General features: G+C 37.7%; 1 protein-coding gene across 1 annotated transcript in view; it reads right to left on the bottom strand.

Moving 5' to 3' along the window:
- Positions 1 to 464: 464 nt before the first annotated feature.
- LOC113072240 (butyrophilin-like protein 2) overlaps positions 465 to 18,447 on the bottom strand; it is a 30,766-nt gene continuing 12,783 nt past the window's right edge. Inside the window, exons 4-10 of the mRNA XM_026245303.1 lie at positions 15,727 to 15,828; positions 3,980 to 4,071; positions 3,352 to 3,442; positions 1,024 to 1,110; positions 831 to 923; positions 584 to 658; positions 465 to 490 (exon numbers count right to left, since the gene is read on the bottom strand). Of these exons, the coding sequence (XP_026101088.1) occupies positions 465 to 490; positions 584 to 658; positions 831 to 923; positions 1,024 to 1,110; positions 3,352 to 3,442; positions 3,980 to 4,071; positions 15,727 to 15,828 (566 nt within the window). The remainder of the gene's footprint in view (positions 491 to 583; positions 659 to 830; positions 924 to 1,023; positions 1,111 to 3,351; positions 3,443 to 3,979; positions 4,072 to 15,726; positions 15,829 to 18,447) is intronic.

Genomic DNA, 18,447 nt, shown 5'->3' with positions numbered 1-18,447 from the left:
AGGAAATACTCACAGTAAATAATATAGAAGAGGGTGAACAGAATCACAATCACAAAAAGGACTATAATCATGACTCCTTCAAATCCAGCGTAATTCAGACTCTTGTCCAGGGCAGATTTAAACAGAACTAGAAGAAACAAGACGAGAAACAACAATTACTAAAATAGAAGAACCAAATATAATAATACAGATCACAAGAATAACAAAACCTCTTCTCACTGCACAGATACAGCATTATTTATAACATTCATTGAACTGTTCCTGACACTGACCCTGTGACCTTTGTGCTGATTATATGACCCCTGACCCTCACATGACCCCAAAACATGCTGAGAAGTGATGTAGAAGTAACTTCAGCTTCAGTCTCAGTCACTATAACATCATGTCTGTTTATTAATGTGATTTCTTCATCATTAACCAGTGTAGATTATAAGAGTGACGACACGTGTAGATTATTAATCTATTCATGTCATGTTATTTTTAAGATTTCCTGCAGGATACGGAGAATATTTAAATATAATTTTTGTTCAAGTGTTAATGTGCATTTTAATGTGTTTATGATAGTAATTGTTCATTTCTTTACCTGAATAAAACACAGCAGAGAAAACCACATATTCTGTCTCAAAACTGTCATACTGAACCCATGTTTTAATGTTGCCTGTAAAACAGAAAAGATGAATTACATCACAATGTCATTTACAACACCAACACAATGAAACACTGAATCAGTTTTAATCTAAATTGATTCAGGGGTTGACTGATTGTTTAGTATCTGGGTATTATAATTCATGAAGTATATTTTCTCTCATAAGCTGGTAATATTGAATCACCTGTGAACTCATTAATATATGGAGCCGTCCAGAGCAACAAGAGAGGCCTCAGAAAATAAAGAGCACAACAAGAGACCGACTCAAACAGAGACCCTGAAACAAAACCAGACATTAATAATTACTGTATTAATAAACAAGTGTTAGAGTGATTTATTATAATGCACTGATGATTAATCAGAAGTGAAACACTGACCTTCAGAAACACCCCAGAGGACAAATGCTAGAAACATCAGAACATTTGGACAGAAGACGAGAAACATCTGAAGACGAAAGACTGTGTCTGGAGAGAAAACACAATTTAATCTCCACAGATGCTCAGGACTCCACAAGAGCATAGTTTTGTTATGAACATTGAGGGGTTAAAGCATTAAACGTTTTAGCAGGGCATAAGCTCCCTCACAAAATGTATTTATTTGCTTGTTTTTCTATTTATTTTTGCAAAATGGTCTTAGTGGTATCATCCACATGCAAATTTGGTTTATACATAATTGCAATAAAATTATTGTCAAATAAACTTGTTTACATACACAACAAAATCTCCAGTAGAGAGGAAATCTGATCAGGTGATGATTATGTATTGATTACAATATAATTATCATTTAGTGACCTAATTCCTCATGACCTAATAAATTGGCAATATACTTCAAATGGGTTAAACATTTTACCATCACCTTAACAATTGGAACAGCCCGCAAAAATCTTATCACATTTTTGGAGAGCTGGTAAACTTGTGCAGTGTATACGGTGATTTGTACGCCACTCATAACATAACCACTTATGAACATATTAGTGAACTGTACTCAGTCATATTGCACGGATTATTGGTTCGTTTAGTTTGCATACAGGAACTAAGTGCTAATAAAGGTTATTGGGATGGTTACCTGCCCCCATGACACCAATCAAAATTCATCCATGGCTCCCAGCATGAATTTTGGCATGAACATTTATTTTTACAATTTTCTTTTATTTTTTGCCATTTATGTGACTTTAGCAGCTTGTTTTGAGATGTTCAGAGTTGATCTTTGTATCTGAATATCCTGTTCGTCACTGTTGTTGAGATCCATACACTGAATCTTTATGTGCATGTGTGTCAGAATGATTTAATAAAAATGTTTTTTTTTTTTTTACAAATTCTTCCAATTATATTAAAAAATGTCTTTATGCAGGGCTCCTGTAATCAGTAATGTAAATCTAACTCTGAGATAAGGCTCTTAACAAGTTTGGTTTTTCAGGTCATAAATTATTATGTCAAAACAACCAACACAACCTAATCACATTTAGTCTTGGCTTATATGGTTGTTATAACTCAGTTACAGAAGGCAGACAAAATCTAATGTTAAAAAGTCAAGGGTCAAGATTCAAACTACACTGATTACCATAATGGTAAAATAAAAATTGTGACTATTTCCATTAGTGATTATGTCTGTTATCAGGTGTTCATTACTAATGGACAATCATCACTCATTAAATCACTTAATTTTCTAATTCACTTTAACACTGTTTCTGTGTTAATTTTAATTTTTTTAAATAATTGGTCCCACAATTATTTTAAGCTGCAATGCTTGCTGGGAACTTGCACAGCTTTGTTCTGTGTAAAATTGTTTATTCAAATAATTCAATTTGGAAAGCTGGGACAACATTTAGACATTTGTTAGAAGTGCATTTTGTTGAAACCTATAATGTATAAATAAATTGTATAATCTATAATTAAATACAACTTGCAAAATGTTCTAAAATAAAATAAAAGTAAATAATTAAAACTAACTAGAGAAATAATAAGTAGCTATAATAAAAATTGTTCAATTGGATGAGTCAGTTTATTATCTTGAGGGAGCAAAACAAGAACACTTTTAACATGTTGCAGACAAACTTTTTGTTTTGTTTACCCTGCTTAGATTTTCAAGAATGTTATTAAATCCTCTTCAAATTGAAGAGTACAACCTCAAGAACCAGTTAAACAGCCTTCAAATACTAAATCAATGCCATTCATATGGATTTCATAGTAACACTTTACAATAAGAGGTATATGAATAATAATGTACTGATGCCTAAATTAATACTTAATTAATCATATACTAACAAAACTAACCAATAAAGATTATGACAGCACTAAATATGTCAAAACCTCAAATTATGATATTCAATTATTTAAATTAATTTCAAAGTCTGAGTATTTCTTATTCCTTCTTAGAGAAGCTGTTTGATTTAGTTATAACTATCAAAGTAACTATCAAACATGTATTAACATGTAGTTAAGGCTGCCATTATTCATGCCTGAATTCATATGACTCCAGTCATAGTTAAGGATAGCTCTTCATTAGTTTGTGATTAGTTAACACCTTTAATAATCATTAGTATAGGATGAATTAAGTATTAATTTAGGCATTAGTACATGATTATTCATGTACCCTTATTGCAAATTGTTACAGATTTATCATTAGGCATAAGACAATGTCTACTTTTCCTAAACTGCCAGCACAGCCGATGAAGAAACCTGTTCAGCTGAAGTGTAATAACTTACCCTGTGTACGGTCAATTTGTTTCACATAATTTGATGGAAACAGTCCTGTTTTGTTATTTTTCTTTCCCATCCACCACCCGTCCTCCTCATTCTACAAGATAAAACAGTAAAATTGAGTATTTAAATAGAAAAACAGAATCTAGATTAATTATTCCACTCAGAAAGATATTATATATAAATGAGTGAATTATTCTTTAATGTTGGGTCGCCGTGTTTTTGCCAAATAAGACATGTTCCTGGATCAACATCTTTTGCTGATACTGGATCAACATTATTGTCCAAAAATACAGACTTAACCCAATCCCTACCCCTAAACCCAACCCTACCCATAATTTATCCCTAAATCATTGTGAAATGATAGCTTATTAAAAATGATTTAGAAGCACCTAATCCTGACTATAGGCCTAAAACTGACATTTCCTGAAAAGTTATACCTGAGTTCTGATTGGTTGATTGGAATGATGTTCCAGGATCAATAAGGATGTTGATAAAGGAACATGTTGTACTTGGTGAAATCATGCTCACCTTAATGTTTAAACATGATTACTCAAGAAAAGTCAAACATAGCAAAATAGTCCATTAAAAGATGCAGTAAGCTTTGAATGAAGTGTTGTGTTCATTCGCATACCCCTGATAGAATCTCTATCGTTTCCCCAACAACAAGCTCCAGCTCGTCATCTTCCACAGCAGTGTAGTCATACAGCACCTCACATTTCCTAACTGGAGTGAAGAAGTAAAAAAAACAAAAAACAAAAAAAAAAAAAAACAGGATGGAACATGTAAACCAATTAAAGGTATGAGAACAATGCTAATTATAACCTTTAGTGATGATGCAAGTGCAAGAGACAATTCCTGTGCCAACTGTGAAGTATATATATATATATATATATATATATATATATTTAGGGGTGTGGTCCTGGTCAAGACAATCTCCTGAACTCCAAACTGAATGTCAGAATGGGAAAGAAAGGTGATTTAAGCAGTTTTGAGCGTGGCATGGTTGTTGGTGCCAGACGGGCCGGTCTGAGTATTTCACAATCTGCTCAGTTACTGGGATTTTCTCACACAACCATTTCTAGGGTTTACAAAGAATGGTGTGAAAAGGGAAAAACATCCAGTATGTGGCAGTCATGTGGGTGAAAATGCCTTGTTGATGCTAGAGGTCAGAAGAGAATGGGCCGACTGATTCAAGCTGATAGAAGAGCAACTTTGACTGAAATAACCACTTGTTACAACCGAGGTATGCAGCAAAGCATTTGTGAAGCCACAACACGCACAACCTTGAGGTGGATGGGCTACAACAGCAGAAGACCCCACCGGGTACCACTCATCTCCACTAAAAATAGGAAAAAGAGGCTACAGTTTGCACGAGCTCGCCAAAATTGGACAGTTGAAGACTGGAAAAATGTTGCCTGGTCTGATGAGTCTCTGATTATTTCTGTTGAGACATTCAGATGGTAGAGTCAGAATTTGGCATAAACCGAAGGAGAACATGGATCCATCATGCCTTGTTACCACTGTGCAGGCTGCTGGTGGTGGTGTAATGGTGTGGGGGATGTTTTCTTGGCACACTTTAGGCCACTTAGTGCCAATTACCCAACAAAACGGACAAACTCCTTCTGCTCTCCCGGACAAATAAGGATTTCTCACACTCTGCTGCTGTGTTTCACAGAAACTTGGCTAAATGACTCCATTCCAGACAGCATGCTCCATCTGCCGGGCTTTCAGCTGTTCAAAGCAGAACGTGATTCACAATCAATGGGGAAATCACGCAGCGGCGGGACATGCTTTAACATCAATGAAAGGTGGAGTACAGATGTAACAGTGTTAAAGAAGATGTGCTGCTCAGATCTCAAAGCACTCTTCATTAACTGCAAGCCGTTCTATTCGCCGTGGGAGTTTCACTCGTTCATTGTGGTGAGGGTTTACATTCCTCGGCAAGTGCATGTAAGTCTGGCTTTACAAAAACGCACTGATCAGATCACAGGCAAAGAGATGTGGCAAAGAGCTGGCTGTCTGTTGCAGTCTTGAATACTTCCCTTAAGAGATACTTTAAGACTCATATTTTATTTAAAAAGGCAACTGCCCATACTCTCATCTACACAAGCATTTGTGTACAAAAGGACCAGTTGTCTTTGAGCCCTGGATGAGCTTGGAAGAGTGCGAGAAGGGATAGTTAGTGGATGTGTGGCAAACAATGTTGGTGGTGTTGCAAACTCAGAAGGGAAGCCCAGGAGACTCTTGGGTAATCTTCAGCAGGACTCTTTATTGAGAATGTGCTGCGTGGCACTGCAGTCATCAAAAGTCTAACTAATGCATCATATATATATAGAGAGAGAGAGGGTGGAGACAATCTAAACAAAGCATGCAGATGCAGTACAGGAATCACCCTGTTACCGGAATTTCCCCAGCCCAGATCTCTTCAGCATAACAGTGTCATTCAAATGCATAGGTGCTCATTCAATCAGCCTGACAGTATCGCCCATATCTTCACAGCATCATAGAGACAAAGGCACAGCTGTGCCTTGAGCTCAGCATTCACCTTTTTCTTGGGACCCTGCCCCATAGTCAGGAAGTGCATGAAGATAAAAGGTTACTGTCTCAGACAGGCTGCTTGACTTGATCTTCTTAGAATGTCAGCCTTTTTGACCTCAAAATGTAATATACTATTACATTGGATAAATGTGTAATCCCACAGTGCTGACCAGGGGCGATTCTAAGATTTTGATTTTAGGGGGGCTCAGCCCCCAATAAGGGTATGATTAAAAAATATTATTTTACTATTAGGGTAGGGTTGTATACTACTAACCTTATTGCAATCCACTATTCCATTGTATTCCCTGTATTTCATATATGGGAGTAGGAGTACTGACTGAGATATATAACACTGTAAAAAAAAACTAATACAGTTTTTTAGATGTGACCAGTCACTGGAAAATTTTGAATTGGGAATGTAGATATTTTTATTTTTTTTTATTTTTTTTACAATAAAGACTTCCTGATTCAGTATTAGGACATTCATGTTTATCCTTTGATGATACCACTGCTTTTTCTTATGAAATGTACGTGGAAATTGGCAGAATATTAAAACAACATAAGGGTTCAATGACTGCAATGAATCTTGGGAACACAGTGGTATTGTGTGTGTGTGTGTGTGTGTGTGTGTGTGTGTGTGTGTGTGTGTGTGTGTGTGTGCATCTTTTGGACGCCTACGCAGCAGGGTTTTTGAAAATCGTAACCTGAAGGTCAGTACCAAGGTTGCTGTTTACAATGCAGTATGTCTCTCCACTCTTCTTTATGGGGCAGAGTCATGGACCTCATACCGCCAGCACATCATCCACCTAGAGGCCTTCCATATTCGCTGCTTACAAAAAATCCTCAGCTTGTCCTGGAAAGATCGAATCCCCCATACAGTCATCCTCAGCAACACCAACTCAATCTGTATGGAAGCTGCTGTGGCCAGAAAACATCTGCGTTGGATAGGGCACACCATACGCATGCCTGAACATCGCCTGCCCCGCCAAGTCCTTTACAGTCAACTAGTGGGTGCGAAACGTTCCGCTGGAGGGCAAAAGCGTCGTTTTAAGGACTATACCAGGGACCTCCTTAAGCGGGCAAACATCCCCCTCACGAAGCTAGAATCTCTGGCACTTGACCGATCAGCCTGGCAGGCCACCTGTGCTGCTGCGGTCTCTCAAATACACCAAACCAACCAAGACCAACGATCCATGAGGCGAATTAAGAGACACCAACGGGCGGCTGGTACCCCCCTGGTATCTGGTTTCCCCTGCTCCATCTGCGGTCGAGTGTGCGGATCAAGGATCGGACTTTACGCCCATGAGAAGTGGCACCAGCGGCAAGGTTGCTGAACCCCCACCCCCCATCCCTATCCCTGGAGCAAGCGTTATCATCGAACACGATGGACAGCTAAGAAGTGTGTGTGTGTGTGTGTGTGTGTGTGTGTGTGTGTGTGTGTGTGTGTGTGTGTGTGTGTGTGTGAGGCTGTCTGTTCTATTCTCACCTGACTGTTGCTCATTTGCAGACCTACTCCCGCACAACAACAAAAATGTTGTATATCCATCTACAATGAAATATAAATTATTATTATTATTATTATTATTATTATTATTAATTTTTAGCTTTTTAGCCTTTATAATCAACAATACGGTTGGTTATACATCAAGTCAGCCCCTGAACATTTATTTCATTTCAAATCATTTAACTAACCAGCTAATATTCATTAAGAATATAGACAAAACATGTATTAATGTAATTGTCTATTGGCAATATGTTTAATCTGCTCTATATTTATTTATATTTATTAAAAATAACATCATTATCAATTTGCCACTTCTATAAATCAATTACTTAAAAAAAAAAATCACATATCATGATACACTAATGATTAATTATTACTTAATACAAAATTATGTTTAATAATAGAAAACAAAATAACTCCACATGATGTTTCTCTCTCTGTGACATTTAGTGCTTTCAGACAATGATGTGTGTCGTTAATAATTTATTTTGCATGGCTGCATAATGTAATGCCGAAATACACAATAATATGTTTTCAATTTCAAAAAGTAAATTAAAATAAATCATGATCGTTTTCTAAAGTATGTTTTCATGGGTGTTAATCGCTTCATTTTTTGTTGGAAGAAAAAACATCTGTCACACTGTGATAAAGGCTGAAAGTGAAAGCAGCGAAGACGTACTGGTATTGGATGCGAGAACACACACACCACACGCACACACGCACACACGCACGCACACACACACGCACACACGCACACACGCACACACACACACGCACGCGCACACGCACGCACACACACACCTTGTACTCTCTGATGTTCGCTCTGCTCGGCGCCCCTGTGGATTGAAAAACGCGCTGAATCCATGCAGACTCAGATAAGGGGAGGAGCCGGAACTTGATGCAGCTTGCCACCGTCTCAAATGAGATTTTAAAGGGGACTGAAGCGATCACTAATTAATTAATCAAATAATTTTTTAGGGGGGCTGGGCATAAGTTTAGGGGGGCCTAGCGACGCCCCTGGTGGTGACTATATTATCTAACTGTGGACTGTGACATTGTAGGAAACCAGTAGTAATTTATGAGTATTGTGGAGAACTTGTCTGGATATCAACCGACTGCCTGTACCGGTCCAGAATGATATTTTTCACAAGCTTCTTGGCTATATCATACAACATGGCAGGGAGAGGAATGGAAGTAGACAGAGTTAGTGTAGAACAGTGGTTTTCAACCTGTGGTCCGTGGCCCCCTAGTGGGCCGCAGTGGTATTGCAGGTGGGCCGCCAATTATTTTCTGTTCATTTCCAGTCCATTCTAGGGCTGTGCGATTAAAAGAAAACGTCCTAAAATCACGATTTGAGCATGCGCATATGCCTAACTTGCGAAAACGTGCGAAAATAATTCATGTCTAACACATAAGCATAGAGTGAATTTGTTAGTGAACAGGATGCAGTTTAAGTGAGAGGAGACACGTTTTAAGTGTGCACACTCTCTCCTCGCAAAGCAGCGTGTATCTGAGCAAGCACGACCGGTTTTGTGACAGAGCAAAGGAAATCTGCTGCGAACAGAGAGATTCACACTCGTGCATTATTTTAATGTGCTTTCGCGTTATATTTATGCGCTCTCGCTGCTGACCGCATACACATACTGTATACACACTGCAAACACCTGAGGCACCGCTACAATTAATGAGCTCTATGAACAATGCATGGCAAAAAAGAAAATAAAGTCCCATACAGGATTTTTTTTTTTTTTTTTTTTTTTTTTGCCACAAGTCTATAAATTTTTTTACATCTTCACTATAGTGATAATTTTGACTTATGTCTGTTCTAGAGATGTTACATCTTTTTGATAAAGCTCTGATTGGTTTTCTTTTGGAAATATGTTTCAAATGAATCCTGAATGCATTTATGACTGACTGTAAAAGCACAATTGCAAAATTGATCAAAAAAATCGCAATTTTTTTTTTTTTTTTTTGTCCATATCGCACAGCCCTAGTGTATTCAATAAATATAGTTTAAAATCTAGCTTCTGAGTACTAAGTTATTAACCCAACAATAGCGGGGTCAGTTAATTTTTTTTAAGTGGGCCGCGCAAACATATGTGTTTGGTTGTGTGGGCCACGAGTTGAAAAAGGTTGGGAACCACTGGTGTAGAAGAAAGTGAGGAAGATGGGAGAAGGGAAAGTGAGTGGGTTGAAATGATGATGGATATGAAGGAAAAAGAATGGAAAAGAAGGAAAGAAGATACATCTAGCATAGGAGAATCAGAGAGTGAGGGAAGATAAAAGAGAATGTTAGGAGAGGAATCACTGAATATAGTACTTAGAAATTGAAGATGGAGGAAGTATTAAGAAGTTTGATCCAATCAAACTGACAAATATCATAAGAGGACAGGTTGGAGAAGTAAAATATGCAAGAGTGTTAGGAGATCGGAATCTATTAATTTGATTTAAAAAATTAAGTGCAAATAGACAAAGAAAAAAAAGAGCAGACCTTGGTAAAGTCAAAATCTCAAAAGGTAGTGAGAGTTAGTGGGAAAAGAAGCAGTAGTAGTAAACGAGTGATTCATGGGGTTCCTTTAAATGTTAGGATAAAGGATCTAGAAGAGCACATGAAAGCTAAAAACAATAGGGTGATGAGTGCTAAAAGAATGGTTGGAGGAGTAAAGAAAAAATGGGATTGTCCTGATCGAGTTTGAGGAAATAGTGCTCCCAAAAGAGGTGTATTTTGGTTTTCTAAAATATAGTGTGAGAAAATACCATCCAAAACCTACATAACTACATAAATGGTAGTGTTGTTTGGTGTGGTGATTTCAATGGGCATAATACATTGTGAGGTAGAGAAAGAAGAGTTAGCAATGGTCAGATCAGAAGAACTATCAGACAGGAATAATTTAGTATGTCTAAATGATGGCAGAAGTACAAGAGTGGATGTTCAGACGGGAATTGAGTCAGTCATTAACCTCACCTTAGTGTCAAGCAGTATAGCAGCAAAATGTAATCCAGTCTGGTGTAAGATAAATATAGAAGTTCAATTGGATACAGGAAACGTGGGAGGGAGGTGAAAATTTGGAAAGGCTTTGGAAAGAAATTTCAGGAAATAAGTAATGTATACTTGTACTGTCCGTGTACCTTTGGATATACCGTTCATTTTGAACATATTATACAATATTTGTGAACATAAAAAACAAACCTGAGACATATTTTAGTTTGTTTTCCTCAATATTTCTTTAAACGCATCAAATAAATATAAAATAAAACCAAAACTAAATAATTTTTATGAACAAAGTGCGTTTTAGTCAATTTAGTTATGTCAAAATACTGTCTTGGAAAGTGTGTTCGAAAAGTCTGTGGTTATGTCTTAAGTGAAAGAAAAGACTTGAGAAAGAAATCAGATGTGTATCTTTATAATGGATGCGTTTGTCTCTTAAAGTGACCGCGCCTAATTTAGTAGCTCTGCTGTCAGTGTCTTTAATGTATGAAAATGAAAGTAAATCACTCACTGCTCTTGACTGAATTACTTTGTAGTTTTAACAAGATATAATTGATTATATTGTTCTACTAGTGGGTGCAGGATACTAGTTCATTTATGTAAGCGAGTATAGCAAAATACAGCGAACTCTGAAATATTATACCCAAAAATTCTTCAAACTGTAGCCTAATTTGAAATTGATAAAAAAAAAAAAAAAAAAAAAATAGGGACCTGACCATGTTTTGCTTATGTGTTTTTTTTTTTTTTTTTCTTAAATTGCGAATGCAACCTTTTCACACCACCGACTGAACACAATTAAGCATTGCTTGGTAATTGGTCAACAAAGTATTGCTAGTTGTCTAAATATCGTTATACTTCTTTCTATCAAAGTTATCTGACATTATCAAGATGAATTTGTTCTGACACAGTTTAACTCTGAGTTCTTGTCATATTTTATTACACATTTCTAAACTATAGCAAATAAACTGTGATAATGTGAGAAATGTTTTCTAAATACATTTTGGTTTGACTGTGTATTTTATTTTACAGTGAAGACATGCAGTCTGCAGTGCCACTTTAAATTAGTTTCTGGACACCTACAAACAAACAAACAAAAAAAGTAAACATTGTGTAAATAGCACAAATAAATAAATATAATGAACATACAGTAAATATTAAACAGTTTCAGACAGGGCTCACTGTACAACCTGCACCAGGGCCCCTCTTACCCCAGCTACGTTGTAGACTCTATGAGGGCGATTATTAAATGATGTCAATGATGTTGTTACGTACCCAGTGCTATGTAAGCATACTTGTGTATATATTGTATGGGTGCGTTTGTTTGTATGTTCTGTTTGTTTCAGATGCGAAGCTCACTGGAGGATCTGCCAGTTAATCTGCTGACGTAGGATGCTGATGTTCATGAATGAGCCGCCAATGGCCTGCGGCCGTTTTAAGGTTCTGTTTTTGCAGTAGTTTCAGGGGTTTTCACTTGTCGATTGGTTTTGATGTGCGCGTTGCACCTGTTTGATATCATCTGATCACCTGTTGTGAATCGTTAGTTACTGATGATAGTTGTGCAAGTTGTGTTGGAGAGATTGTGAGTAAGGTAAGCATGTTGCGACATAAATTTACATCATGTAAGTTTCTCTTACTATATTAGACACACTAGGTAAGAGCGAGAGGTGCATTTTTTGTATATTTTTGTTTGATTAGTTAGAGTAAGTTTAGTCATGGCGTCTTGTACTCTGAAGATGCTTGTTTCTATATTTTCTGTTGATAGATAGTTTAGTTTTAGGCTGTCAGTGTTGTCTGCTTTCTTTTCTACTCTCTCCCTCCCACGCTCATGGGTTTGGTAATCTGTGTTGAAGTTGTTTCTGCATGATGGATGATACTTAGCTTCCATTACAAATAGGTCCTTGCCCTGCACCTTGCGATAAAGAGCCTATTTCTTTAATTCCTGTGCCCTAGGTTCAATAACTTTCCAGCCTGGTTACTTGTGTTTCCAACTCTGAAACTTTGTAAGCTCTTCAGTCTTGCCCTTGAACTTGGAGTTTGTTTGTCACAGAAAATGCACTGATTGGGAAACAAGAAGGAACACCTTCTTGGAGCTCCTTCAGATTGAACTGACAGTGATTTGACATGGCGCAGAGAGTCCCTTTTCAATGATAATGATTCACCAGATATAGAAGCCTTTGACAGTTGTAAACAATCTACACTCACCTAAAGGATTATTAGGTACACCTGTTCAATTTCTCATTAATGCAATTATCTAATCAACCAATCACATGGCAGTTGCTTCAATGCATTTAGGAGTGTGGTCCTGGTCAAGACAATCTCATGAACTCCAAACTGAATGTCAGAATGGGAAAGAAAGGTGATTTAAGCAGTTTTGAGCGTGGCATGGTTGTTGGTGCCAGACGGGTCGGTCTGAGTATTTCACAATCTGCTCAGTTACTGGGATTTACACGCACAACCATTTCTAGGGTTTACAAAGAATGGTGTGAAAAGGGAAAAACATCCAGTATGTGGCAGTCCTGTGGGCGAAAATGCCTTGTTGATGCTAGAGGTCAGAGGAGAATGGGCTGACTGATTCAAGCTGATAGAAGAGCAACTTTGACTGAAATAACCACTCGTTACAACCGAGGTATGCAGAAAAGCATTTGTGAAGCCACAACACACACAACCTTGAGACGGATGGGCTACAACAGCAGAAGACCCCACCGGGTACCACTCATCTCCACTACAAATAGGAAAAAGAGTCTACAATTTGCAGGGCTCACCAAAATTGGACAGTTGAAGACTTGGAAAAATGTTGCCTGGTCTGATGAGTCTCTGATGATTTCTGTTGAGACATTCAGATGGTAGAGTCAGAATTTGGCGTAAACCGAAGGAGAACATGGATCCATCATACCTTGTTACCACTGTGCAGGCTGCTGCTGGTGGTGTAATGGTGTGGGGGATGTTTTCTTGGCACACTTTAGGCCACTTAGTGCCAATTGGGCATCGTTTAAATGCCACGGTCTACCTGAGCATTGTTTCTGACCATGTCCATCCCTTTATGACCACCATGTACCCATCCTCCGATGGCTACTTCCAGCAGGATAATGCACCATGTCTCAAAGCTCGAATCATTTCAAATTGGTTTCTTGAACATGACAATGAGTTCACTGTACTAAAATAGCCCCCACAGTCACCAGATCTCAACCCAATAGAGCATCTTTGGGATGTGGTAGAACGGGAGCTTCGTGCCCTGGATGTGCATCCCACAAATCTCCATCAAATGCAAGATGTTATCCAATCAATATGGGCCAACATTTCTAAAGAATGCTTTCAGCACCTAGTTGAATCAATGCCACATATAATTAAGGCAGTTCTGAACGCAATAGGGGGTCAAACACAGTGTTAGTATCGTGTTCCTAATAATCCTTTAGGTGAGTGTATTTTCCCTGTACAGCTTTTATAGCAGCTACAGCTGTGTTACAATGTTTAATTTTCCCCTTGGTAAGTATGTATGAAATATTAAGCCTGATAAAAAAAAAAAAAAAAACACTTTAGCTAGTAGCTACCAACTAAGCTACCAACACTGCTAGTCAAGAATACAGATTCGATTTCCGAAAGCCTGTGATTATAGTAAAAACTGTTGAAAAATCACTTTAAGTTATGACTACAAAGGTATATCTTAATTATAGTTTCAAATACTTACTGAAATTTTTCCAAAAGCGAGAGCAGTGGGAGATGGCGATCTGCAGGTATGAACCGACGACCACCAACTGCAAAGCCCCAAAAATCTAAAACTTGCAGTTTATGCTCAGTCAACTTTTTGGATTTTTTCTGTAGTTTTTTATTTATTTATTTATTTTTTAAATTTATTTAAGTTAATTTGCTTTGTTATGTTAACTTCAAAAGTAAAATTATTTTAAATATCTTCAGGTTCAGGATAGATGAAGTAAAAGGTTAAAATAAACCCTATTTCAGGCTGTTAAGTATAATAAAAACGCTGTCAAATTAATGTCTTTTTGACCACCGATGGTCAAGATGTTATAAAACATGAGAAATAACTATTTCTGGGGTCAGAATTGTATTGAAAAATGTGTCCATTTGTCTCTGTGAGTTGTTTACATCAAAAGTTATGCCACTTTATATCATATTTAGATTTTTCAGGTTGGGTGCAAAGGGTTAAAAATAAAGCATTTGTACATTATTTCAGCTTGGTACCAAATTTAATCTTAAAATAGACACTTGAATGATGAAAAAATAATATGTTGTGGAAAAAAAATCACCCTATGCGCTTGAAAAAAACAAAAAAATTGTTGATCCTCTACACATCTTTGGCCATTTTTTGCTATTTTTGTCCAGAAATAAGGTCAATATGTTGTCAAATGTCAAATATAACCATTCTATTAAATTCCTGGGGTCAGAATTGTATGGGAAAATGTGTTCATTTGTCTCTGTATGCTGTTTACTTCTAATGTTATGCCACTTTCTATTTCACTTTTAGATTTTTCGAGTTCCGGTCGGGTGCAGCAAAGGGTTAAAAAAGACATTATTTCAGCTTGGCACCTGGCAGATTATGAAAATAGCCACTTTAAGGATTTTAAAAAATCAGGTGGCATAAAAAAAGCCGGGGGGTGCAGGTGGACCCCTATTTCCATCTAGACTAATAAATTTATATAATATTTGTTTGACTTCTGCCTGAAGAATTTATGTATTATCATTGCTTATCTCCATTATTGAGGAATATTTAATGTAAATATGTTTATCGAAATGAAAATGTTTCTCAACCCTGGTCCTGAGCGCCCCCAAAACTGAACATTTTGTATGTCTCCCTTATCTGACACACCTAGTTTCTTTTAATGAGCTAATGAGTTAAATCAGGTGTGTTTGATTAGGGAAACACACAAAATGTGCAGTGCTGGGGGGGCTCAGGACCAGGGTTGAGAAACACTGATCTAAAATGTCCGTAAGATGTGTACATAATTATGCCAAGTTTATTTTTATAAACCCTGAAATGTGCACGGAAAATTGCAAACACACTTTCTATGCCTATTATGTGCTTACACAACGTTTATAAATTAGACCCCAGAAGACTAAACAGGGTGAAAAACAACAAAAAGAGTTTATAACTGTTACACATAATAATTGTCATTGGATCATACTCTTACGCAGGGGTGTTAAACTCAATTCCTGGAGGACCAGAGCCCTGCTGAGTTTTGTTCCAACCCTGCTCCAGCACACGTACCATGTAGTTTTCAAATAAGCCTGAAGAACTTGATTAGTTTGATAAGGTGTGCTTGACACCCTGCTCTTACAGTTGAAACCCAGTGAATTACATTTGATAATAATATTTTCCTTGTTATACACATACCTTTAGTAGGAGATTTGCAGTAGATCAGGTAGAAGAGCAGAAGTGCAGATCCAGACGCAGAAATACAGAAAATCAGGATCATTATGTGTGAAGCAGAGAAACCTGAAAAACAACAGACAGTTACTGAACAAAGATGAACAGTATTGTGTATAACACTGTTCCCAGTATATATATATATCCTTCAAATAAACATTTCTACTGATGTTTGTGGTGTTTTATCAAAAGTTAATCTATTTAATAAACCTGAAGAATAACCTTGCTGTTTCTTCACATTTTGCTTCAGGTAATAAGGTCACTGCTCTGAATGTCTAATCAATAATAAAATATCCTGATATTCTGGATCAGTAATTATTGTTAAAGATTTATCTCTGTTTTTCATGGAGTTATGAAAACAGCTCTTCAGCTGTTTCTCTCTAAAGGAGCAGACCTAGCCTAATGATTATAGGCCATAGGTTCAGTTCTCAGTAACAGCAGCAAATGTAGGTGGAGGAGTGAAAGAACAGCACTTTTCCATACTACATAAAAATAAAGATACCAAAAGAAGAGTTTAAAAAGGAAAGGATGTGGCCAAGTGTGATGCCCCATACTTTGAATTTGTGCTCTGCATTTAAACCTATCCAAGTGCACAAGTGCAGTGAGTAGTGTTACGCACCAGGACATATGCATTCGTGCTTCATCTTTTTTTTTTCTTTTTTTTTTTTATCATGGCCTGTCTCTTTCATGAAATATTGCCAGTGGAATCGACAGCCTTCTGGGAGTTATAGTTTTAGTTGTATGTTTTCTGTGATCTTCCCTGTCCTAATCTAGGTGATTGGACCTTCCAGGTGCTCCTTGTCTATGTAAATAGGAACCAGTATTAAAGAAGATCAAGAGTGAGTCAGGGAGATGTTCCTTCTCCCAAGCTCATGAGTGTGTTGCCAGTACCAGATCGATGTGTTTTGAGCTTAATATGGGTGCCATTTTCTTTTGTTCTCATTTCTGCTAGGAAGTAGGTAATAATTATGTTGTTTATTTGTATTTTTATAAATTAAATAAATTGAATTAATTAATTAAACATCATAAATCTTTATTTACATAGTTTTATCCTTTGAGGTAAGCTGGATTGACTTCTTTCAGGTATTATTATTATTATTATTATTATTATTATTATTCACTTTACCCACTCCTGAAGAGATGCTTCTCATATATTGAAATTGTTGGCTTGGATCTTTTTGCACTGTATATGTCATTTACATAGTTAGGGCCCTATAAAATCAGTTTGTTTTTTGTTTTTTTCTTAGTTTTTTTATTATTGTTTTTCTCCAAAATTAAGTTTTAATATTTCTGGTTTCTGTTAACATTTCGCAACTACTTTTAAGTTAAATTAAATGTTGTTATTAATCAAAAAGCATATCTAAATTAATCATGAAACATATACACTTTCACATCAATTTATTAAAAGTTTAACAAAAATGACATGTTTAGGGCCTTATGAAATGTTTTTTTTTTTTTTTTTTTTTTTTACCATATTTCTTTTTTTATTGTTGCTGAATTATGTGTTTTTAGCAAGTATAATTACTTGAATGCATAAAACAACCCAAAAATGTTTCCTTTTTGAACGTTCAATCTCGTTATGTATGGGGAACTTTTTTTTTCGAATGGCGCTTCAGCCCGCCAAAATGGGCTGGGTGGGGCCGACCCCTATATAAATTGGTCTGCAGCACCATTCATCAGATTATTCTCCTTCAGCGATGAGGATCATCTCTTCGCTGACTCTTCTGCAAGAAAGAAGCCATAGAAGAAGCTCCAGCTCTGCTCACTGCCATGGAAGAAGCTGAAAGTAGCGATGTAAGCATCACTGCAGGCATCCAGGTAAGGGAGCAAATTTCCTAGAGCAAGTTTCAAGGCATGTTGCTTCAAACATAGCGCTGCGAGTGTGGTTGAAATGAATGAAGCTGCATATTGAAGATGCCGCACGCACGCAGAGGCTGCTCTCACTGATGGCTCGTGCTCTTTTTGCGAGAACATGAGCCTTTCCTGTTTACGCTCGCGGGTCACCTTGTTCCATCAAGGTGATCCTCCCCGCCAGGTCCTCCCATCTTTTCCAGCGGACCCGGGCAGTGTCACCTCTGCTCAGCACCTGCGTGCCCCACCCTCCCTGCGATCCTTCAAGTGTTTCGAGCCAAACTCCTCCGTAGTATGGAGGAGCCTGGCCAAGAGCCAGGAGGCCTTTAAGGAGTTGCGCACAGCAACAGATCTCGCTCTGTGCGCTACAAAGGCCATAGCGTAAGCGATCAGCAAGACCAGACCATCAGTGACGCTGTGAAAATGGCCTTCCTCGACTCGCCAGTCTCGCCGAAAGGGCTATTCGGCTCCGCTGTTCACGGGTTCACCAACCGTTTTTCGGAAGGCTAAGAAGACATTGCATCCCGAATGCGGTCTCAGGTCTCACGCCTTATACAGATTGGTACTTCCCCGCCTCCTTTGGGCACAGAAAGAACTCCTCATGCTAAGGGTTCATGTGCCGGACAAGATGAACAAGGCAAGAGGCAAGGTAGCCCCGGGGCGATTGGGCGCTGCATCCTCAGACGGTACAGCGAATTTGGCCAGTCTTTAGGAAGGCAGAGGTCGACCTCTTCACCTCGGAAGACAACTCTCATTGCCTGTTGAGCTGAATCGCAGGAATGAGTCCAAGAACTACACTTCCCAGAGTGCACCAGCAGCAGCAATGTGGCTGCTTGT

This window comes from Carassius auratus, unplaced genomic scaffold (genome assembly GCF_003368295.1).
Source record: "Carassius auratus strain Wakin unplaced genomic scaffold, ASM336829v1 scaf_tig00008648, whole genome shotgun sequence".
Classification (NCBI taxonomy): domain Eukaryota; kingdom Metazoa; phylum Chordata; class Actinopteri; order Cypriniformes; family Cyprinidae; genus Carassius; species Carassius auratus.
Note: the sequence above shows the minus strand (reverse complement) of the source record. Positions and strands in the feature narration are given on the sequence as shown.